Source organism: Ranitomeya imitator, chromosome 1 (genome assembly GCF_032444005.1).
Source record: "Ranitomeya imitator isolate aRanImi1 chromosome 1, aRanImi1.pri, whole genome shotgun sequence".
Taxonomy (NCBI): Eukaryota; Metazoa; Chordata; class Amphibia; order Anura; family Dendrobatidae; genus Ranitomeya; species Ranitomeya imitator.
In genome coordinates, this window is record NC_091282.1 from 27,538,451 (window position 1) to 27,563,273 (window position 24,823).

At 44.8% G+C, this 24,823-nt stretch overlaps 1 protein-coding gene across 1 annotated transcript in view; it reads left to right on the top strand.

Annotated features, from left to right (window-relative positions):
- Positions 1-24,823, top strand: part of C7 (complement C7) — a 112,819-nt gene that overhangs the window by 18,212 nt on the left and 69,784 nt on the right. The window contains exons 3-10 of the mRNA XM_069745906.1: positions 2,891-2,966; positions 3,620-3,761; positions 5,889-6,030; positions 9,151-9,289; positions 11,585-11,722; positions 12,158-12,401; positions 13,083-13,196; positions 22,742-22,908. Of these exons, the coding sequence (XP_069602007.1) occupies positions 2,891-2,966; positions 3,620-3,761; positions 5,889-6,030; positions 9,151-9,289; positions 11,585-11,722; positions 12,158-12,401; positions 13,083-13,196; positions 22,742-22,908 (1,162 nt within the window). The remainder of the gene's footprint in view (positions 1-2,890; positions 2,967-3,619; positions 3,762-5,888; positions 6,031-9,150; positions 9,290-11,584; positions 11,723-12,157; positions 12,402-13,082; positions 13,197-22,741; positions 22,909-24,823) is intronic.

A 24,823-nucleotide genomic window follows, 5' to 3' on the forward strand; every position in this document is an offset into this window, starting at 1 on the left:
TCGAAAGTTGTTGGCCATGAAGTGGGCATTCGAGGAGTGGCGACATTGGCTTGAAGGAGCCAAGCATCGCGTGGTGGTTTTGACGGATCACAAGAATTTGACTTATCTCGAGTCTGCCAAACGGTTGAATCCTAGACAGGCTCGATGGTCGCTGTTTTTCTCCCGTTTTGATTTTGTGGTTTCGTACCTTCCGGGCTCTAAGAATGTGAAGGCTGATGCCCTGTCAAGGAGTTTTGTGCCTGACTCTCCGGGTGTTCCTGAGCCGGCGGGTATTCTCAAAGAGGGGGTAATTTTGTCTGCCATCTCCCCTGATTTGCGGCGGGTGCTGCAGAAGTTTCAGGCTGATAGACCTGACCGTTGTCCAGCGGAGAAACTGTTTGTCCCTGATGGATGGACTAGTAGAGTTATCTCTGAGGTTCATTGTTCGGTGTTGGCTGGTCATCCTGGAATCTTTGGTACCAGAGATTTGGTGGCTAGATCCTTTTGGTGGCCTTCTTTGTCGCGGGATGTGCGTTCTTTTGTGCAGTCCTGTGGGACTTGTGCTCGGGCTAAGCCCTGCTGTTCTTGTGCCAGTGAGTTGCTTTTGCCCTTGCCGGTCCCGAAGAGGCCCTGGACGCATATTTCCATGGATTTTATTTCAGATCTCCCTGTCTCTCAAAGGATGTCGGCCATTTGGGTGGTTTGTGATCGCTTCTCTAAGATGGTCCATTTAGTACCCTTGTCTAAATTGCCTTCCTCCTCTGATTTGGTGCCATTGTTTTTCCAGCATGTGGTTCGTTTGCATGGCATTCCGGAGAACATCGTCTCGGACAGAGATTCCCAGTTTGTTTCGAGGTTTTGGCGGTCCTTTTGTGCTATGATGGGCATTGATTTGTCTTTTTCTTCGGCTTTCCATCCTCAGACAAATGGCCAAGCCGAACGAACTAATCAGACTTTGGAAACATATCTGAGATGCTTTGTTTCTGCTGATCAGGATGATTGGGTGTCCTTCTTGCCTTTGGCTGAGTTCGCCCTTAATAATCGGGCCAGCTCGGCTACTTTGGTTTCGCCGTTTTTCTGTAATTCTGGTTTTCATCCTCGTTTCTCTTCAGGGCAGGTTGAGCCTTCGGACTGTCCTGGTGTGGATACTGTGGTGGACAGGTTGCAGCAGATTTGGACTCATGTGGTGGACTATTTGACATTGTCCCAGGAGAAGGCTCAACGTTTCGCTAACCGCCGGCGCTGTGTTGGTCTCCGACTTCGTGTTGGGGATTTGGTTTGGTTGTCGTCTCGTTATGTTCCTATGAAGGTTTCCTCTCCTAAGTTTAAGCCTCGTTTCATTGGTCCGTATAAGATTTCTGAAGTTCTCTATCCTGTGTCATTTCGTTTGGCCCTTCCAGCTTCTTTTGCCATTCATAATGTGTTCCATAGGTCGTTATTGCGGAGATACGTGGCGCCTATGGTTCCCTCCGTTGATCCTCCTGCCCCGGTGTTGGTGGAGGGGGAGTTGGAGTATGTGGTGGAGAAGATTTTGGATTCTCGTATTTCGAGACGGAAACTCCAGTTCCTGGTCAAGTGGAAGGGTTATGGTCAGGAAGATAATTCCTGGGTTTTTGCCTCTGATGTTCATGCTACCGATCTGGTTCGTGCCTTTCATTTGGCTCGTCCTAATCGGCCTGGGGCCTCTGGTGAGGGTTCGGTGACCCCTCCTCAAGGGGGGGTACTGTTGTGAATTCTGTTATCGAACTCCCTCCTGTGGTCATGAATGGTACTTCGGCGAGTTCTGTCCATGGACTCCCTCTGGTGGCTGTGAGTGGAGCTGCTGCTTCTGAGGTTCCTTCCACAGGTGAAGTAGTTTATTCTTTGGCTGGCTGCTCTATTTAACTCCACTCAGATCGTTACTCCATGCCAGCTATCAATGTTCTTGTACTGGTTCAGTTCGCTCTTGGATCTTTCTGGTGACCTGTCTACTCCAGCAGAAGCTAAGTCCCTGCTAGTTTATTATTTGTTCATTGTTTTCTTGTCCAGCTTGCTATCATAATTTTGCCTTGCTAGCTGGAAGCTCTGGGATGCAGAGTGGCACCTCCGCACCGTGAGTCGGTGCGGAGGTCTTTTTGCACACTCTGCGTGGTCTTTTTGTAGTTTTTTGTGCTGACCGCAAAGATACCTTTTCTATCCTCAGTCTGTTTAGTAAGTCTGGCCTCCCTCTGCTGAATCTTGTTTCATTCCTGTGTTTGTGACTTTCATCTTAACTCACAGTCAATATATGTGGGGGGCTGCCTTTTCCTTTGGGGAATTTCTCTGAGGCAAGGTAGGCTTTATTTTCTATCTCTAGGGCTAGTTAGCTCTTAGGCTGTGAAGAGGCGTCTAGGCAGCGTTATGTACGCTCCACGGCTATTTCTAGTGTGTGTGATCGGATTAGGGGTTGCGGTCAGCAGAGCTCCCACTTCCCAGAGCTTGTTCTGTGTTAGTTTAACCATCAGGTCGTTCCGGGTGCTCCTAACCACCAGGTCCATAACACAGACTGTCCTGACACTTGCTGGACTTTCTTGTGCTCCTTGAACCCTTTATAACAGCAGTTGAACCTCTCAACGTTTTTGCTGATCTGATGAATGGTTGATTTACGGGGCAATGTAACTAAGAGCAATGTCCTTGCCTGTAAATCCTTTGATTGCTCTAGTGGTCAGTGTAAGAACTGCAATATTTGAAAACTGCTTCATTTCAATAGTCAAATAAAAAAATAAATAAAAAAATAAAACCCTAAGAAATGTAGCAAATGTTCATAATGAAATCCTCAAGTAATGCGACATTGTCTGCTGAGTTTTCTAGAACAAGTCAGATCAGCGGTTTTCCAAGTTATCACTTAAGTCATTGTGTGTAATGTAACACCAATTTATATTATATGTTATAGCTTTATGACAAAAGTGAACTGCAAATGGGGCTCCTTTGGGCCATGGTCCGAATGCGATGGCTGCTCTAAGACCCAGGTACGTCACCTCACCACCTATATGTGCTAGTATACGGGGAAGTCTATGTATGGGGCACAATGCAAGGCACCATTTTCTAATCTCAGCCACATTAAAGGGGTTTACTCTTGTGTTTTAAAAGGGTCTCATCTGTGTGATCTGGAAGTTGGGGCAGTCTTGACCGAACAGGCACTGATTATAGGGGGGGTCTCACATAGCGACTTTTTGACAACCTCTACGTGGGACTCTACCATAATGAGGGTCTGTAAATTTTCTCTCTAGCAAATTTAAGTGGCGCAAGATACAGAGCCAAATACATTCCTGAGAACCTCATAGGGCATTGGATCTAGTATTAACCCTTTCTCAGTAATGGAAGTACTATAGCGATCTAATTGCAGGATTCTTCTGCAAACAGGCATGCAGATACGTCCAGTGGTGGACGCTGACACCGGAGCTGTGCCGTCATTAGTGGGTGCCATCCCACTCCAACAGTAGGATGATTAACCCCCTTAGCTGCTGCCATCAATAGTTACCACAGCATCTAAAGGGTTTGTCAGACATAAGGGAAATCCACCCAATTTTTTTTAAAGGAGATGAATTTCTTAATCCTCGCCCACTGTGCCAGATTTTAGTAACAGAAGTGACTAACGTGTCCCTTCATATTTCCTATCCAGACCCGCAGACGGACCGTTGAGGTTTTTGCCCAGTTTGGTGGCATTGAATGCAGTGGAAATTCTTATGAAACTCAGTCTTGCGTTCCCACCAAGGGATGTCCCATAGAAGACGGCTGCGGAGACCGCTTCCGATGCTCTTCAGGTAATGGTTTCATGATTGACAGCAAGAAAAGTAACATTTTGTGAAGATCAGACCTGAAGAAGAATAATCCGGACAATCAACACCCACATCCTTTCTGCCCCAGTCATTACGGGGAATGTGGGACCGGATTTACAGTGTAAAGTATGGTTACCTAGATCCCCTATGCCCAGTGGACACTGTCATCTAGGTTTGTCTACTTATGGGCCTGCCGCATACCCTGGTGTTGTAAAGTAACTAATGACCTACTGACATCAGAAATTTCTGGCCCCACACAATCAAATTATCAGGACCCCAGGGGACCTTCCACCACTGTCTATAAATAAAATATTAAATTGTATTTATCTAGCTTAAACCAGCAGTGAATAAACCGTACACATATATACCAGCAGTGAATAAACCGTACACATAAATATATACTAGCAGTGAATAAACCGAACACATAAAAATATTCCAGCAGTGAATAAACCATATTCATTAATATATACCAGCAGTGAAAAAACTGTATACATAAATATATACCAGCAGTGAATAAACCACGCATAAATATATACCAGCAGTGAATAAACCATATACACAAATATATACCAGCAGTGAATAAATCATATTCATAAATCTATGCCAGCAGTGAATAAACCGTATACATAAAAAATATTCCAGCAGTGAATAAACCATATTCATAAATAAATACCAGCAGTGAAAAAGCTGTATACATAAGTATATACCAGCAGTGAATAAACCATACACAAAAAATACACCAGCAGTGAGTAAACCATATTCATAAATGTATACCAGCAGTGAAAAAACTGTAAACATAAATATATACAAACTGTCAATAATCCATATACGGTACATAAAAATAAACACCAGCAGTGAAACCGTACACATAATTATATTCCAGCAGTTAATAAATCGTACACATAACTATATACCAGCAGTGAATAAACCATACACATAATTATATAACAGCAGTAAATTAAATGTACCCATAAATGCCTTTTTTAAGGTAATTTTCAACTAGTAAGCCAGATCCATTTATCCAGATGTAAAGTAAAATATTCACCTCCAGGTCCTCTCCAGTACGGGCCTTGTTATTAAGGGGTCGTCTCATAACATCGTCCATATGTCTTATTAGAGGTAATCAAATCTACAGAAATTTTGCACTAATTGAATTTGAATTTGGTTAGAATAAAATTAGGTCTGAATTGAATCTGCCCCAAACAAACGGGGTTAAAAAGTTATCGTCACCTTTCCAAGGCCCTCACCTGTCCAAGGCCCTCACCTGTCCTAGGCCCTCACCTGTCATGTGGCCGCAGCTGCCCGCCTGTATTGGTCTTCAGATTGGTCTTCTCTTTGGACTTTGGTATGGATCTTGGGTTGATGAATGTTGCTGACCTGTGCGGCTCCTCATGTCACCATGTGAGCATTGAAAGTTCCAGAGAGAAGATCACACTGAAGCAAACAGAGTGCAGACCCCTTCCTCAGCCTCAAAATAATTCAGAAAAATGGCAGCTAGTTGCACACCATTTTGCTAGATTTGTGCAGATTAAATGGCAAAATATTGGATTCTGGCGAGTTGCCGTCATAGTAGGACTCCTCTGTTCTGAAGTTCTGTTCTTATGTGATATGGGTGATGATTCATATCAATGGCTTCCATGTTATTACTACATTTCCACTGCTGCCATTGAGGATTCTTCTGGCAAAATCAGCTGATGGAAAGAGCGCACTGTCACTGGTTATCTATGGTGACCCCATATAAAGGTGAGGTTGTGCCTGCTGGTACTTGTGCTGAATATGGAGTCTTATTGATAATGTTCCATGGTAAAATAGGCTAATTGCCTGAGAGGTGGCACTTCTGAAGAGAGTTAAGTTTATCCAACTTTTTGGAACATTTACTTTTCTAGCCAACACACACACGTGTGTAGATGGACTGTGGTAATTTCCTGAAGAAGAAGCCATGAGCTTTGAAACGCGTTGAATAAACCACCGGAGTATTTCACAACTATTTCTGGATTCGTCATTTGTCACAGCAGCCACATTTATCTGTTATATTAGATGGACTGCATCACATATCCTCCTTCACATAATATGGGACAGGTGAGTGATTGTCCACATTTCCATGTGTTTCAGGTCCGTGTATCAGTAAATTCCTGGTGTGTAATGGCGATCACGATTGTGAGGAAGACAGCAATGATGAGGCCAACTGTGAGGTGCGACACAAAGTGTGCGACATTGATAAACCACCACCCAACACGCTTCAGACCGGCCTGGGGTAAGCGAGGATACCAACCATTATTGTTTATTTCATTTCAGATGTCACTCAGGATAGTGTGTCTCTAGGCAGGACAGTTGTGTAGGGCCTGTGATATAGATATGTATATAATATTTTAGCAAGGTGAAAAGATATCACTGCTAAACACACAGAGATGATTTGGAGAAAGAGTGTCATGGCTCGGTTTGGAGATTCGTTCCGCTGGCCTGTTTTGTGGTTGGCTAGTCTGTCTGTTGAGCTATTACTTTTTGTTCCCTGTCCAAATGCTGATAGACAAATGGAACTTTGTCCCCTCTTCTTGATTTTTTTTTTCCTCTCCAGGTGTTTCCCATTTTCTTTTTTTGTCTGCCCTATCACATTCTGGGTTGGGTTTTATATGTTCACCCTTCTCTGCACTTCCTTGCTGGCTATAACTCTAGGAGGACTTGAGTTTAGGAGTTTCAACCCTTCAGCTTAGGGGTTTATGTAACACAAATGCCTTCACCCCTGCAATGATCCCTCTTCCTCCTCCATGCAAGGACGCCAACATACTCACCTCCCTAGCCGTGCGGTGAGCTCCCCGTCTCCTGCTTCCTGTCCTGCTCATGTGCACTGACTTCCCGTCAGTGCGCACGCTTCCCTGTTCTTGAAAGGGCAGCATGCATGCTTTGAAAATGGCCACAGCGACTAACTGGTAGGCATATTGTATAAAAGTCACCCTCCCCAGTAGGGAAATGCCTGAGAAACCCCTGTTGTTTTCTTCATTTAGTTTCCTGTCCAACAGTTACTCGGAGCCCAGTCCGTGTCTGCGATCCTGATTGCTGTTGTCAGTAGCTGTCATACCGGGGACTGCCTACGAGTGGTATCTGACGGCTACCTGCAGCTTAAGCCTGATTCCACCAACAGGGGCTGCAGTGAAAACCATGTAGCCGCTTAGTCATGCCCCTCTTAGGTAAGCCCGACCCGTGACACAGTGGGTCCACGATCCACGATCCACGTGCGTGTTCATGGCAGTTAACCTTGCATGGTAAACACCAGTTGAATTGCTGCAGTGAGCCTGTTTGTTTTTTCTTCCCAGTTCTCCTTCCTTTCACCTCTTTAGGTTTCTGTGCATTTATTCTTGTTCCTTATATGAACATGTTTTTAATTTTCTCACCTTGGGTTTTCGTATCTTCCTGCACGTTTTCTTCTCCTCTGCTGCGGCCTTCTCTCTGGCTCCTCAAGAGGTACAAGGAGCCCCTCGTGGCCTTTTAGGGAGTCAGGTTCGAGGTGGTGAGCAATTAGGGTCTTCTTCTGTACAGGGAACAGTTGAGTGTGGGTGCAGCGTCTCCCCGTAGCAGGTCTTTCCTTTTAGCTTTACATGAGTTAGTGTATGTTATATTCATAACACAGGTCGATGAAGTTACAGAGGGATCTGTGCCGGAGAGATCTCGGGGAGAGGATCTCATCGCCGCTGAGCCTAGGAACGCAGCTCACACAGTGATGATATCCTCTTCTTGTGCCCTCTCCCGCACTGATCATCCGTACACAGGTGGCGACAGCGGCACCATTTTGTTGGACAAAATGTTTTTGTTTTTTTTAAGACTACAATATTAACTGCTCAGGCGCCGTATTTAAAGTAGGAGGTTCAGTGAAGGTTCAATGATTCGTCATTTAAGCCCAAAATGATGACTGAGGCCAGAGCACCAAAAAAATACTTGCACACAGGCCGCTCATAGCCCCGCCCACATGCTGCTCATAGCCCCGCCCACCTACAGCTCATAAGCCCTCCCTGAAGCACGATACTGTCATTAACTCAAAACTTCAAACACAGATTAAGCAAGAACCACAAGACGGATTTCTTCCACCCAGGTATCATTTAAATCAGTAAAATAGTGCCAACGTGACAGTGTCTGTGGTTACTGAGCAAAATCCTGATGACATGTTCTCTTTAAGACAATACACTACAGGAAGGTGACCTCTGCTCACAATGCACTACAAGGAGGTGGTCTCCGCTCACAATGCACTACAGGGAGGTGGTCTCTACACACAATGCACTACAAGGAGGTGGTCTCCGCTCACAATGCACTATAGGGAGGTGGTGTCCGCTCACAATACACTACAGGGAGGGGGTCTCTACACACAATGCACTACAGGGAGGTGGTCTCTGCTCACAATGCACTAAAAGGAGGTGGTCTCCGCTCACAATGCACTACAGGGAGGGGGTCTCTACACACAATGCAACACAGGGAGGTGGTCTCAGCTCACAATACACTACAGGGAGGTGGTGTCCGCTCACAATACACTACAGGGAGGGGGTCTCCGCTCACAATGCACTATAGGGAGGTGGTCTCCGCTCACAATGCACTACAGGGAGGTGGTCTCTACACACAATGCAACACAGGGAGGTGGTCTCAGCTCACAATACACTACAAGGAGGGGGTCTCTACACACAATGCACTACAGGGAGGGGGTCTACGCTTACAATGCACTACAGGGAGGTGGTCTCTACACACAATGCACTACAGGGAGGTGGTCCCCACTCACAATGCACTACAGGGAGGTGGTCTCCACTCACAATGCACTATAGGGAGGTGGTCTCCGCTCACAATTCACTACAGGGAGGGGGTCTCGGCTACCCCTGGCATCATTGATCATGTTCTTGTGAGGATTATCTCTTAAAGTGAGATCTATATGATTGCTTGTACCTGACCAAATATAAGCTGAGTGCTAGCTTAGAGGCCAAGAATGCATCACATACACAAAGACGATACACACAGCCTCTCTCAGCGAAAGTTGTTCCCCAACTGAACTTTATTCTGAACAAAGGATGATACTAGAAACAGGAAATGGGGGAGGTCGCACAACTTCTGAATAGTTAGTGTCACTCTGGTTCATTCCAAGCTTCATTTCCAAATACGGTGGTGTATTCCAGTGCCTTCACTCCTGCATTCCAAAGATTCCTTCCAGGACAGTTTCAAGGATCTTCAAGACAGTTTCAAAGATACAATCGCCATCTTGCTACACCATATCTGAACTGACTTATATAAGGTTTAATAATTGATTTCATTAGCCATTTTCTCCTTCACATTCTGACATTGTATTGAGGATTATATGAAGTGTTTCAGATACATTTCATTCTCTTTGTTTTATTGTTTCCAGTTTCAATGTCGCCACCCAGCAGATGAGGAGCCCAGTCATTCACACAAAGAGCTTTGGAGGGAAATGTCGTAAAGTGTTCAGCGGTGACGGCAGAGATTTCTACAGACTCAGTGACAATGTCCTCACCTACACCTTTAAGGTGATGTCACATAATGCATACTGGTCTTCTCCCGTGCTGCCCACTTTGCCTTAGATGTGGTGCCGGGTGCCAAACTACATCCCCACCAAAGGAGCAGCTCCTCATGGAGCGACCTCTGCATATTTTACTCCCAGTAATATTGAAAGGTGTGATGCACTGTATCCTCCATAGAGACTAATGTTGAAAAGATCCGATCTCAGTCGCGCCTCCCTGCATTTCACATTGTCTTGTATGGGAATGAGATGTATACCCGGTGCCGCGTTACCCGGTGCTGCATTACCAGTCTTATACGAGGCTCTATATCTGCCCCGTATGGTTCCGGCCAGACTCCTCAGTAGATCTTCACATATTGGATAGGAAAGGAATCTGCCCCATGTGGCCGGAGTTCTGCTAGCTCACCCCGTCCGAAGGGGCCTGTGCAGTATCTGATCCCTCATGTCTATGGAGAGTGGCACTGTCCAGTCACCATCTTCTACCTGCTCAATATTGGTAGCTCTGGAGTGATGGCAGCAATTCCACATCTTCAGCTGGACAGACGCATTAGATGTCTGCCGAACCTGCTCATCTGCTGTGTATGTGAAGGTCCAAACTGTCACCTGACAGCAAATGTAGAAGGACCGAGATGCTCCACTTCTACATTCCTGATTCTGTGTTCCTGTGGGAAATAAGACTCTAGTAGGGGAGTCTGGAGGAGAAAGAAAAATCTGTCAGGGACGTAGGGATCTGGAAGTGGAGAGACGAGTCTGGAGGGGAAAGAGGGGTCTGGATGGAAGACAGACGTGTCTGGAGAGCGAGGACAGAGGGGTCTGGAGAAGACAGAAGTCTCTTAAAAGATGAAGAGTATACTGGAGGAGGAGACAGAGAGGTCTGATGATGACAAATCTAGAGGAGAAGGAAAGAGGAGTCTGGAGGAGGACAGAAGGTCTGGAAGGGATATTGAGATCTGAAGGAGGATAGAAGAGTCTAAAAAGGACTGACAAGTCTGGAGTAGGACAGAGGAGTCTGGAGGGGAGACAGGAGGATCTAGATAGGACAGATGAATCTTAAATGATGAAGAGTAATCTGGAGGAGAAAGACCAGTCTGGAGGACTGAGATAGTGGAGAATGGAGGAGGACATAGGAGACTGAAAAGATATATAAGGGTTTGAAGGAGAGACAGAGAGCAGTCTGGAGGACTGAGATAGAGGAATCTGGAGGACTGAGATAGTGGAGAATGGAGGAGGACATAGGAGACTGAAAAGATATATAAGGGTTTGAAGGAGAGACAGAGAGCAGTCTGGAGGACTGAGATAGAGGAATCTGGAGGACTGAGATAGTGGAGAATTGAGGAGGACATAGGAGACTGAAAAGATATATAAGGGTTTGAAGGAGAGACAGAGAGCAGTCTGGAGGACTGAGATAGAGGAGTCTGGAGGACTGAGATAGTGGAGAATGGAGGAGGACATAGGAGACTGAAAAGATATATGAGGGTTTGAAGGAGACAGAGCAGTCTGGAGAACTGAGATAGAGGAGTCTGGAGGACTGAGATAGTGGAGAATGGAGGAGGACATAGGAGACTGAAAAGATAAATAAGGTTTTGAAGGAGAGAGAGCAGTCTGGAGGACTAAGACAGAGCAGTCTGGAGGACTGAGATAGTGGAGTCTCAGAAGGGGCCACAAAATAGCATCGGGGACATTCTGAAAGGTGAAGTCTGGTCATTTTTTCACCTTATAACCCTCTCATGTACATAGAACACAGGTCCCTTACTATATGAATAACATCACACCCCAAAATGAAAACTGTACACTGACACAACCCCATAACCCACCTAAATAGAGATCCAGACATTTTTAAGTTCTACAGACCCCAGACCGGATGCCATAAATACAAAACTTTCCATGTACTATTCTTCAGATCGTAGACCCTCTAACTTCAAATTCCTTTTCCTGACCCCTAAATAAATAAATAAATAAATAAATACAGACCAGACCCATGAGGTTCCTTTGTTCTTCACTCCTTGGTGGAGCAGAAAAAGAACTGACGCCACCGCTGACATTGGGGCGTTATCTGTGGGACACAGGGAGCCCGGGAGAACCACTCTTGGCCCATGGGTACGTTTTCATGTTGGAGGCAATGATGTAGCTCTGTTGATTGCACTCTTGGTCTACATCCTATGGCCTGATACAGGTTTCCGAGTGGAGGAGCCACCATGACCTACAACTGCTGACCACAGCCCTAATCACGGCTCAGCCCATTAATCCCTGGCCTAAACCGTTGTCCTGTATAAATACTTGTTTATACTTATTTGCTTTGCAGGTAGAAGCTAAGAATGATTTCAGCTACGATTTCTATAACAGCAGCTGGGCCTATGTGAAAACCACTGAGGAGCAAGTGAGGTCCAACTATGCTGGTAACAGGGACACAACCCGCACCATCGCAACCACAAAAGAAAAGGTAACACTGACCCTGAGCTTCCGAGACTCCATATAAAGTGTATTTTTGCATTTGCATACTGGTAGTCACATGCATGTCATGACACTGGGGACAAGTACATTTGGGGTCTTTTTTCCATCCTTTTACCTTTTGAATATGGAGCATGAGCCCATCAGATGTCTCAAACACATAGAGAAAATCAAACTGCAGCTGCATCCCCTTCCTCCCCCGTTTGTGTGCTCTACATAGGCATTAGCATATAAAAATGGATGAACTGTATCTGTAAAGTTTGGATCCCCCATGACATTTGGCATGGTGTTGACATGAAGTCACCTGGGGCCAATAATGGCTGCTGAAGGCGACATCACCTTTATCTGTATGGAAATTGGTTTCCTGGCTCTAGAAATAATGATGAATGATATGAACCTAAATTATCTGCGTCTCTTTACTCTCTAGAGTTACCAGTATTTGGTGATCAAGAATCACGTGGAAGTGGCGCAATTCATCAATAACCATGCCGAATATTTAGTACTGGCGGAATCGTTCTGGAAAGAGCTCTTCTACCTGCCATCCGTCTACGAGTACACCGCTTACCGCAAGCTCATTGACAATTACGGAACCCATTTTTTACAATCTGGATCTCTGGGTGGAACGTACGAATTCCGCTTTCGACTTGAAACTGAGAAAGTGACCAAATATGGTACATAATGTTACAGGCATAATGATATCGTCCCCTGATTCTAGAGGAAAATTGGGCAAAACATGGCCTCCAGAATTTTTTAAATAATACTATTAGAAATGATGAAACTATGCATGTCTACATGGATGGCGCCCAGGGATCAGTCCTATACATTGACATGAAGAATATTGTTTTCTGCACAAATAAGTCATGGTACACATTGGCTTTCCAGCTGTTACAAAACTACTACTCTCAACATCCCCTGACAGTCAAAGGTGGGCTGGAAAGCCAACGAATAGCACATCCATATCTTCATAATCCATATATCATCGAGCTTCTTCCTCAGTTGTCACAATTTACTCTTGGGCTTAAACTTCTCTATTTAAGACAGTTTCTCCTTGGAAAGCTCTCTTGACAATAAGCTGCTTACAAAGTAAGATCATCAGTGATCCATTGTAACCTGGCACTGTGTTGAGTTTCCCTGCAGCTCCCCATCAGGCGATGTGAAGTATTACACAGTGTCCATTCCTATCAGTCGAAACGGGTCCTCCAGAGAGGACGACACTCCTTATACCTTCTCCAAAAGATGAAGGTCCTGAATAGAGGACTCCCCTCTCTAATTACTAATTGGTAGGGAATACGGTTTTTATAAACCGGACAATGCATTTATCTATAATAACATCACGTTTGCTTTTTTTTTAGATGGATCCAAGTCAAATTTCGAACATTGCACCACCTCCAGTTCAGGATTTCTTTTCTTTAAGTCCTCAAAGAAAGAATGTAAAAAGTTGTTTGATGTGATAAGTTCATCTGAAGGTAGGTACCGTTGTAATACAGGGAATAGATGAACAGTGGGGAAAATTAATATTCGATACACTACCGATTTTACACTTACCACCTTCAAAGAATGGATAGGTCTGTAATATTTCTTGTAGGTACACATCACCTGTGAGAGATGATATCTAAAAAAAAAAAAAACCAGAAAATCACATTGCAGGATTTTTACATAATTAAATAGCATTTTATTGCATGAAAGAAGCATTTGATCACCGGCCAACCAGCAAGAATTCTGAATCTCACAGACCTGTTAGTTTTTCTGTAAGAAGCCTCCTACTCGGCACGCATTCCCAATCGAGAACCATGGAGGGGGAAACATCATACTTTGGGGGTGCTTTTCTGCACAGGTGATAGTGATCATCGGTGACATTATACACAGAAATACTGCATATGGTATATAGTGCACAGGTAATATAGTGATCAGTAGCGACATTATACACAGGAGCTTTGTATATAGTGATAGTGTACAGGCAGGGCCGTATTCAGAGTTTCTGCTGCCTTAGGCACTTTTAGTGCTGTCTCCCCCATTGGTGAGTATGACACTATCGGCAGTGACTTTGGCAATAATTGCTGATGTGAAAGTCGCCTTTTGCAGCAGATCCGGCAATTTTTCCGCATCTGCCGTGTAACAGATCACTTACGGCAACACTGCGTTCGGCTTCATTCATTATATATATACAGTATATATATATATACTAGATGGCAGCCCGATTCTAAAGAATCGGGAGTCTAGAATCCATATATACTTTATTTATTCAAATGTAAGAATAATACAATTAATAAATAATAGTAAGAAGGAACAAAAATAATAGGCAGTATATGGAGAAAACACCAAACAAAAGTTCAAAATTGGTGTGAAAATGTCACTGAACCACTTCACAACTAAATATATATAGTTTTGGTAAATGGCATTATCATTTTTTTGACGAAATTCGGCAGGAGCTTGAAGAGCAACGTCACTGGGCCCGCCTCCACGCAGTAGAAACTTGCTGTGAGGTAAAAATTCAAAAATCACACCAAAATGGCGGGCGGAGTGTGTCACAGTACGACACGTTTTTGATTGGTCGCTCGCAGCAGGCGGCAACCAATCAGACACTGGACACTGTTGACGTCACTTATCTCCGGACATTAGCTCCGCACATTAGCTCAGGACATTATCTCCGGACATTATCTCCGCACATTAGCTCCGGACATTAGCTCCGGACATTAGCTCCGGACAAAGCCACGGAAGTTGGCACAAATTGCAGGAAGTAGTATTCTAGGCAATTATATATTAGATATATATATATATACACTAGATTGTGGCCCGATTCTAACGCATCGGGTATTCAAGAATATGCATGTCCCCGTAGTATATGGACAATGATGATTCCAGAATTCGCGGCAGACTGTGCCTGTCGCTGATTGGTCGAGGCAACCTTTATGACATCATCGTCGCCATGGCAACCATTATGACATCTACGTCGATACTGTGCTCGTTGCTGATTGGTCGAGGCCTGGCGGCCTCGACCAATCAGAGACGCGGGATTTCCTGGACAGACAGACAGACAGACAGACAGACGGAAAAACCCTTAGGCAATTATGTGTATATATATATATATATATATATATATATATATATATATATATATATATATATATATATATATATATATATATATATATATATATATATATAAATATTACACACACACACATACCTGTGTATATATTACATACCGTATATACTCGAGTATAAGCCGAGACACCTAATTTTGGCACGGAAAACTGGGTAAGCTTATTGACTCGAATATAAGCCAGGTATGTATTGCCCCCTCATTCCTATCCCGGTATATGTGGTTCCCCCGCCCTGTCCTGGTATGCGTGGCCCCCCTGTTGTATGTGCAGCGCCCCAGGGTCCTGGTCGTTGCAGATGCTGGCTGGGCTTCTCCCAGTTAGCTGCTGCCTGAGCTCCGCTCAGGGAGTTGGTCCCTGACAGAGGTGATCCTGTCAGAGGCCTAGACAGAAGGCCACGGAGCTGCGCCTGCCCCACGTGCGGCAGCGCCAACGAAAGAGACACGAACAGCGAACTGTATTGTAGAGAGCGAGAAGAAGTCATAGCAAAAGGAGAGGAAACCAGAAAGAGTTCTGCCCTACACAGGCTGCCTCCTTCTGAGGCGCAGGATCCGGGTAGCCGGAACACCAAGGGGGCAACAGTTCTCTATGCCTTGCTCCAGAGATCGGCAGGACAGCTAATTCCACGTTACCTGCCCGGCCTATACCCAGGAGGCAAGGTGGCACCCACGAGAGGCTGGGGCATGATAGAGTCCCTGTAAAAAGCCTCACGCCACTGGTCATATGGGTTTGTTCTATCCATCTGGAGGACAGAGAGAGACACAACATCTAGAACATCTTCAATAGTTGTGAGGACCTTATGAGAGGCTCAGCAATAAGGTACTACAACACCCAGGCACTAGAGGAAGGCTACTGATTTCCACCTAGATAAGGGGACTCTGGATTTGCCTCCTAACTGGCTGGACTCTGCCTGCCCTCTGATCTGGTGCTCTGGACTGTGGATGCTGAAGTCTACAGTGAAAAGGTAAAGAGACTGCAACCTTGTGTCCTCGTTCTTCACTGCGCCTTTCACTATCCACCCTGGTGGACACACACTGGGATGCCTGTTGTGAATTCTGCTCTTGGGCTCCCTCCGGTGGTTATGAGTGGTAGTGCTGCTGTCTTTGGATCACAGCATTTATGAGGTGTGTCCACTTATTGCAATTTGGACTGGGCTATTTAGTCTTGCTTGATCCTTTAGTCTGTGCCAGTTGTCCATTGTTTTTGGAGGATTCACATCCCTACCTGGTCTCTCCGGTTTTGCTGTTCTTTTCAACAAAGATAAGTTCTGGCTTTGTTTTTGCTGTCCACATGCTGTGGGCCTTATAGTTCAGTGCATTTTTATGTTTGGTCTTGTCCAGCTTTGTCTGTGTAAGGATTTTTTGCAGCCAAGCTGTATCTCTGGAGATGCAGATATACCCTCCATGTCTTTAGTCAGATGTGGAGATTTGTATTTTCTGCGGTGGATATTTTCTAGTGTTTTAATACTGACCGCATAGTACTCTGTCCTATTCTTTCTTTTTAGCTAGAAAGGCCTCCTTTGCTAAATCCTGATTTCAGTCTGCGTATGTCATTTCCCTCTTCTCTCACAGTCAATATTTGTGGGGGGCTGTCTATCCTTTGGGGATTTTCTCTGAGGCAAGATAGCTTTCCCGTTTCTATCTTTAGGGGAAGTTAGTCCTTAGGCTGTGTCGAGGTGTCTAGGGAGTGTTAGGTACATCCCACGGCTACTTCTAGTAGCGGTGCTAAGTTTAGGGTCTGCGGTCAGTACAGGTACCACCTGCTCCAGAGTACGTCTCATGCTGCTCCTAGGCCTCCAGATCATATCAGTACAACTGGCCAACAATGAGTTAAACGCATCTCAGAAGAAGGGAAGAAAAGTGCTGAGCCATTTTTTTTTCTGTAGTCTGTTTTCTTTTCTTCCCTCTTTTCCTCTGGGTGGCTCAGGAGTCTGGCGCTGGCATGGAGGTTCAGGAATTGGTTTCTCGTGTGGACCAACTTGCTGCTAGAGTACAGGGTATTTCCGATTATATCGTTCAGACTCCGGTTTTAGAGCCTAGAATTCCAACTCCTGATTTGTTTTTTGGGGACAGGTCCAAATTTTTGAGCTTTAAAAATAACTGTAAACTGTTTTTTGCTCTGAAACCCCGTTCTTCTGGTGATTCCATTCAGCAGGTTAAAATTGTTATTTCCCTGCTGCGTGGTGATCCTCAGGATTGGGCATTTTCCCTGGAATCTGGGAATCCTGCTTTGCTTAATGTAGACACCTTTTTTCAGGCGCTAGGGTTATTGTATGATGAACCTAATTCAGTGGATCATGCAGAGAAGACCTTGTTGGCCCTGTGTCAGGGTCAAGAAGCGGCAGAATCGTATTGCCAGAAATTTAGAAAATGGTCTGTATTGACTAAATGGAATGAGGATGCCTTAGTGGCAATTTTCAGAAAGGGTCTTTCTGAATCCGTTAAAGATGTTATGGTGGGGTTCCCCACGCCTGCTGGTCTGAGTGATTCTATGTCTCTGGCCATTCAGATTGATCGGCGCTTGCGCAAGCGCAGAGTTGTGCACACTGTGGCGTTGTCCTCCGAGCGGAGCCCTGAGCCTATGCAGTGTGATAGGATTTTGTCTAGAGCTGAACGACAAAGATTCAGGCGTCAGAATAGGTTGTGTTTTTACTGCGGCGATTCTGCTCATGTTATTTCTGATTGCCCTAAGCGTACTAAGAGAATCGCTAGTTCTGTTACCATCAGTACTGTACAACCTAAATTTCTGTTATCTGTGACCTTGATCTGCTCATTATCGTCATTTTCTGTCATGGCATTTGTGAATTCAGGCGCCGCTCTTTGTGGACACAACTGACCATGTGCATGGCACCAGCCCATCAGGAAGATTGTCGTTTTCTGGTGTTGCATAATTTGCATGATGCTATTGTGCTGGGTTTTCCATGGTTACAGGTACATAATCTGGTGTTGGATTGGAAATCTATGTCTGTGACTAGTTGGGGTTGTCAGGGGGTTCATGGTCCCGTTCCTTTGATGTCAGATTTTTTTGTCAGATTTCCAGGATGTATTCGATGAGCCCAAATCCAGTTCCCTTCCACCGCATAGGGACTGTGATTGTGCTATTGACTTGATTCCAGGTTGTAAGTTCCCTAAGGGCCGAATTTTAAACCTGTCTGTGCCAGAACATGCCGCCATGCGGAGCTATATTAAGGAGTCTTTGGAGAAGGGGCATATTCGGCCATCTTCTTCACCATTGGGAGCAGGTTTTTTTTTTGTTGCCAAGAAGGATGGCTCCTTGAGACCCTGTATTGATTATCGCCTCTTGAATAAGATCACGGTCAAATTTCAATACCCTTTGCCTCTGCTTACTGATTTGTTTGCTAGGATTAAGGGGGCTAGTTGGTTTACTAAGATTGACCTTCGAGGGGCATATAATCTTGTTCGTATTAAGCAGGGTGACGAATGGAAAACTGCATTTAATACGCCCGAAGGCCATTTTGAATACCTTGTGATGCCATTCGGACTCTCTAATGCCCCATCTGTGTTCCAGTCCTTCATGCATGATATCTTTCGGAGTTATCTTGATAAATTCATGATTGTATATTTGGATGATATTTTTATTTTTTCCGATGATTGGGAGTCTCATGTGAAACAGGTCAGGATGGTATTTCAGATCCTCCGTGATAATGCTTTATTTGTGAAGGGGTCTAAGTGCCTCTTTGGAGTGCAGAAGGTTTCTTTTTTGGGCTTCATTTTTTCTCCCTCATCTATAGAAATGGATCCGGTTAAGGTTCAGGCCATTCATGATTGGATTCAGCCCACATCTGTGAAGAGCCTTCAGAAATTCTTGGGCTTTGCTAATTTTTATCGTCGTTTCATTGCCAACTTCTCCAGTGTGGTTAAACCTCTGACCGATTTGACGAAGAAAGGCGCTGATGTGACGAATTGGTCCTCCGCGGCTGTTTCTGCCTTTCAGGAGCTTAAACGCTGATTTACTTCTGCCCCTTTGTTGCGTCAGCTGGATGTTTCTCTTCCATTTCAGGTTGAGATTGACGCGTCTGAGATTGGGGCAGGGGCCGTTTTGTCTCAGAGGAATTCTGATGGTTCCTTGATGAAACCTTGTGCCTTCTTTTCTCGGAAGTTTTCGCCTGTGGAACGCAATTATGATGTCGGCAATTGGGAGTTGTTGGCTATGAAGTGGGCATTTGAGGAGTGGCGACATTGGCTTGAGGGAGCCAAGCACCGTATTGTGGTCCTGACCGATCATAAGAATCTGATTTACCTCGAGTCTGCCAAACGACTGAACCCTAGACAGGCTCGATGGTCCCTGTTTTTCTCCCGTTTTGATTTTGTGGTCTCGTATCTTCCGGGTTCTAAGAATGTTAAGGCTGATGCCCTCTCTAGGAGTTTTTTGCCTTATTCTCCTGGGGTCCTTGAGCCGGTCGGCATTCTGAAGGAAGGGGTGATTCTTTCTGCCATCTCCCCTGATTTACGACGGGTTCTTCAGGAATTTCAGGCTGATAAACCTGACCGCTGTCCAGTGGGGAAACTGTTTGTTCCTGATAGGTGGACTAGTAAAGTGATTTCTGAGGTTCATTGTTCTGTGTTGGCTGGCCATCCTGGGATTTTTGGTACCAGAGATTTGGTTGGTAGGTCCTTTTGGTGGCCTTCTTTGTCGCGGGATGTGCAGTCCTGTAGGACTTGTGCGCGGGCCAAGCCTTGCTGTTCCCGCGCTAGTGGGTTGCTTCTGCCTTTGCCGGTCCCTGAGAGACCTTGGACGCATATTTCTATGGATTTTATTTCTGATCTTCCGGTTTCCCAGAGAATGTCGGTCATATGGGTGGTTTGTGACCGGTTTTCTAAGATGGTTCATTTGGTACCTTTGCCTAAATTACCTTCCTCTTCTGATTTGGTTCCGTTGTTTTTTCAGCATGTGGTTCGTTTGCATGGCATTCCGGAGAATATTGTGTCCGATAGAGGTTCCCAGTTTGTTTCTAGGTTTTGGCGGGCCTTTTGTGCTAGGCTGGGCAGTGATTTGTCTTTTTCCTCCGCATTTCATCCTCAGACAAATGGCCAAACCGAGCGAACTAATCAGACTTTGGAAACTTATTTGAGATGCTTTGTGTCTGCTGATCAGGATGATTGGGTGGCTTTCTTGCCATTGGCCGAGTTTGCCCTTAATAATCGGGCTAGTTCTGCTACCTTGGTTTCGCCTTTTTTTTGTAATTTTGGTTTTCATCCTCGTTTTTCTTCAGGGCAGGTTGAGCCTTCTGATTGTCCTGGTGTGGATTCTGTGGTTGACGGGCTGCAGCAAATTTGGGCTCATGTGGTGGACAATTTGGTGTTGTCTCAGGAGAAGGCTCAGCGTTTTGCTAACCGTCGTCGGTGTGTTGGTTAAGGTACCACCTACTCCAGAGTACGTCTCATGCTGCTCCTAGGCCACCAGATCATAACAGATGCCCTTGGGAGATACTTCACCTGTGGGAAGGTATAACATCTAGCTGCCATAACATCACCCCCAGCTGACCCCTAAGCAGCGTCGGTCACCCTGACCGAATACCAAAGGTGGTGTCATGAACATTTCCCCTTTAAAGACCTTTCCCTTTTACAACGGACCTCCCGAGGGACACGGACCGGGTCAGCCACCGTGACATCCCCCTTAGAGAACCGAAGGACCCGATACCGTGTACCCCTTGCCCTACACAGGGCGATCCATATGCATGGCTCGGCTCCCCCTGTCCCATCTTGTATACACGGCTCGGCTCCCCCTGTCCCATCTTGTATACATGGCTCCCCCCTCCCTTCTTGTATGCATGGCTCCCCCATCCTCATTCGTCGTCCTCCTCCTCCTTCATCCTCCTTCTCCTCCCCTGCCCTCCTTCATACTCCCCCATCCTCCTTCATCCTCCCCCTGTCCTCCTTCATCCTCCCCCCATCCTCCTTCATTCTCCCCCCCTGTCCTCCTTCATCCTCCCCGTCCTACTTCATTCTCCCCCCGTCCTCCTTCATCCTCCCTGTCTTCCTTCATCCTCCCCGTCCTCCTTCATCCTCCCCCCCTGTCCTCCTTTATCCTCCCCCCATCCTTCTTCATCCTGCCCCATCGTCCTTCTCATCCCCCGGATCGACATACTCACGCTCCTCACAGCGCGCTGAACGGACTCCCTGCTTCTCTGTCCCGACTCCCGGCGCTGCAGCTTCTTCCTGTGTGAGCTTCCATATTCATCACCTTAATGAGCGGTACCACGTGACCGCTGTGAACACAAGACGAGCTGCCGGTGCTGAGACCAACGGAGCTGCAGGCACCGCTGGAGGAGGGTGAGTATGTCGTTTTCGAGGAGGGGGGGGGGGCAGAGTGAGGGGGGATGGGCTGCCCCAGACAAAAAAAACACAAAACCTTGCCGCCCCGCGCATCCTGCCCTAGGCATGTGCCCTCATATGCCTAGTGGCAAAAACGGCCCTGTGTACAGGTAATGCAGTGATCACCAGTAACATAATACACAGTAGCTCTGTAAATAATATATAGTGTGCAGGTAATATAGTGATCACCAGTGACCTTATACACGAGCTTTGTATATAGTGTCATTGTACAGGTAATACTATGATCACCAGTGATATTGTACACAGGAGCTCTGTATATAGTGTCAGTGTACAGGTAATACAGTAATCACCAGTGACATTATACCCAGGAGCTCTATATGTAGTGTATATTATGCAGATAACACAGTGATCACCAGTGACATTATACACAGGAGCTCTATATGTAGTGTATATTATGCAGATAACACAGTGATCACCAGTGACATTATACACAGGAGCTCTGTATATAGTATATAATGTACTGGTAATATAGTGATCACTGTTCCCTATATACACCGGAGCTCTGAATATAATGTATAGTGTACAGGTAATACAGTGATCACGAGTGACTTTATGCACCAGCTATGTATATAGTGTCAGTGTACAGGTAATATAGTGATTACCAGTGACATTATACACCGGAGCTCTGTATGTAGTGTCAGTGTACAGGTAATACAGTGATCACCAGTGACATTATACACAGGAGCTCTGTATAAAGTCAGTGTACAGGTAATACCATGATCACTGATGACATTAAACTCAGGAGCTCTGTATATAGTGTACAGTATACAGGTAATACAGGGATCACCAGAAATCTATAGCTGATCGCTTCTACAGCACATTCCCCACTTTTCCCCAACTTATACACTGTGGTAGATGAAGAAAAAAGTGACATAGTGCCACCTTGCACAGTAACAGGACTTCCCTTATTTTCCTGACATGGAAAACAGTGTGCCCAGAAGTAAAATTTATTACAGCGGTAATAATGTCCCCTCATTGGCCCCTACAGTAATTGTCCCAACTTACCACCATAAATTATTATTTTATATTCCTCATTCTTGCCCCCCATACAGTAATTATATCACCCATCCTGGCCCCTTACTGTAATAATAATGTTACCCATCCTGGCCCCTTACTGTAATAATAATGTCATCCATCCTGGCCCCCAATCTGTATTAATGTCCTAAATCCTGGCCCCTTTCTGTAATGTTGTCCCCCATCCTGACCCCTTGTAGTAATGTCCTCTGTCCTGGACCCTTCCTATAATAATGTACCCCATCCTGGCCCTTTATTACAGGAAGGGGTCCAGGATGGAGGACATTAAAAATAATGTCCCCCATCTTGGCTCCTTTATAAAATAATGTAACGTTGTGATGGTGTTTACTTGGGATTTTACATGGTTTTCTTCTGGGCTTGGACATTTTTTTCAATAAATTCATGGATAAGTTGCTATTGAATAATAGAATTTGTAATAATCTGACATTAAAGGTGAAATCAATGTCTTTCGTTTCTAATTTATACCCCAGCATCCTTGCTCAATGCTGTTGTCAAATACTTATTCTTTACATTTTGCAGGTGACACCGGGAAAGAGGTTCGAGGACAAGCCATTGTTAAAGGAGGAGAACCCAAATTTATCTCTGCACTCTCTTACTTCTCCCTGGAGAACCCGGTAGCTAATGACCAGCGCTACGCGTCCTGGGCTGGTTCTGTAACCAATCTGCCTGTCGTTATAAAGTTTAAGGTCAGTCCATATTCTATGTAAAGTGCGACAGTGCTGTCTGATACAGAGCCAAGACTGGCACATCCTATTGAGGGGCAGGGGCTTCTGTTTAGGGCCCACATCTATTAGTAGAGGGTGGCTACAATAACCATTTATTGCTCTGGAGTACGTACATACATGCATTTAAATACAAACTGTGAATTGCCTCATTTCTCCTGTGGGGGGGAAAGAGAAAACGTACTGTTGTGTTTGCAACAGATTGCATCTGATTGATGTGATGGACATACCAGCAGTGGAGCAACTTCTGTTTTGCTGAATTGTTAGAAAATTAGTCATTATTAAACGCAGACAGCCTCCTTTAAATCTCAGAAAAGGGATCATCACTGAGTTTTACTTTATTCCATGCAAATTAGGAGAAAGTTATTAGTGGCTGTTTTAATGTGACAGTATGGCAACTACTGGTCAACAAGGTGCAGACATCATCCTGCTCTTATTTTAGGAGGGGATACAATTGTATCCAGTGTTGTCAATGCTCTGTAACTCCAGACTGGTACATTGTAACAAACCAGCAGAGAGATGTGTTCCCATTCACTAACAACAAACACATATCCACAGCGGCCAACCGTCCCCACAGGCAGATTGTACTGGTACATAGAGACACACCTGTACATAGCAGTGTATTTCTACGTCCCTGTATTCTAGAGGGAGAATAAAAGTCAGATTTTTCTTCTACAAAATTACTAAAAAATAATGAACAAGAATTACAATAATGTCATTCTTAACGCACTTCATAAATCAGCAAATAACAGACATATTTGGTGTCCCTGTAATCATAACATCCAGCACAACACAGCTATCAGTTTATCTATAGTGATCAGAAAATTTGCGTGAAAAAAATGTTGTGATTGATTTTGTTCTCTTTTAAACCCTTAAAAATTCTGATTAAAAATGTAACGCTGAGTTCGTGTTCACATGTAGCACAAATGCTGTGTTTTTTTTCTAACGCTTTTTTCGGCACGTTTTCTGTAGGTGTCTTCATCACATGACAAAATAACAATTTTTCCCCCCCATGTTCCCTCATATTTGATGCTTTTTTGATGCAGACGTGAAGCCGCGTTTTTAATGCTTTTTTTAATATTAAACAAAAGCTATGATTCTGGGCTTAAAAATGCAACAGAATTTTTTTTTTTTTTTTTTACATGCGTGTTTTTGAGGCTCTACCCAGAAGCCTATAGAGAAAAATATACCAAAACCGCAGAGTATAGCGGCGCCCTTAGATCACGGAGGGCGCAGATTTTATGAAGTTACATCCACTTTGCTTGGACCTTTAGACCGTGTTCACATGTAGTGTAAATGCTGCGTTTTTCTGCTGCTTAGTTTGTGCAGAAATTCTGCTGTTTAACTGTCCAAGAAAAGTGGATGTGATTTCCTCGAAACGGCGCCCCCTGTGGTCTAAAAACGCGTTGTTTGTGCTTCTTTTTATCTAGAGGCCTAAAATAACATGGAAAATGCTGCAATTATTTTTTCGAAATGTTTTTAAGTTGGCGTTTCTTGTGGCGTGGCCAAAATGTGCTGCATGATTTGTCCCTCTTTCACTTCTGCAAAAGCTGAGATGTATGCATGTTCTAATCCTTTCCAATTTTTTTTTTCAAGTCATTTCATTTTTTTGCCTTCTGTTATGCGTAGCCATTTTTTTTTCGTGCAAAATTCTTCAAAATGTTCATAAATTTTGTGCAAAGTCAAACATGATCTTTATTTTTGGCTTTACCCTTTTTTTATGACCTATCAAAGCAAAAAGTTGCACGTTTTGCAAAATAGTACAGAAAATTGAGGACGTATATCTGGCGTCCATATGGTCACTCTGGGGGAAGGTAAAAAAAGAATGACAAACTTTGCGACTTTTCAAGAAGCCGCAAGTGATGCATGAAGCGAAAAA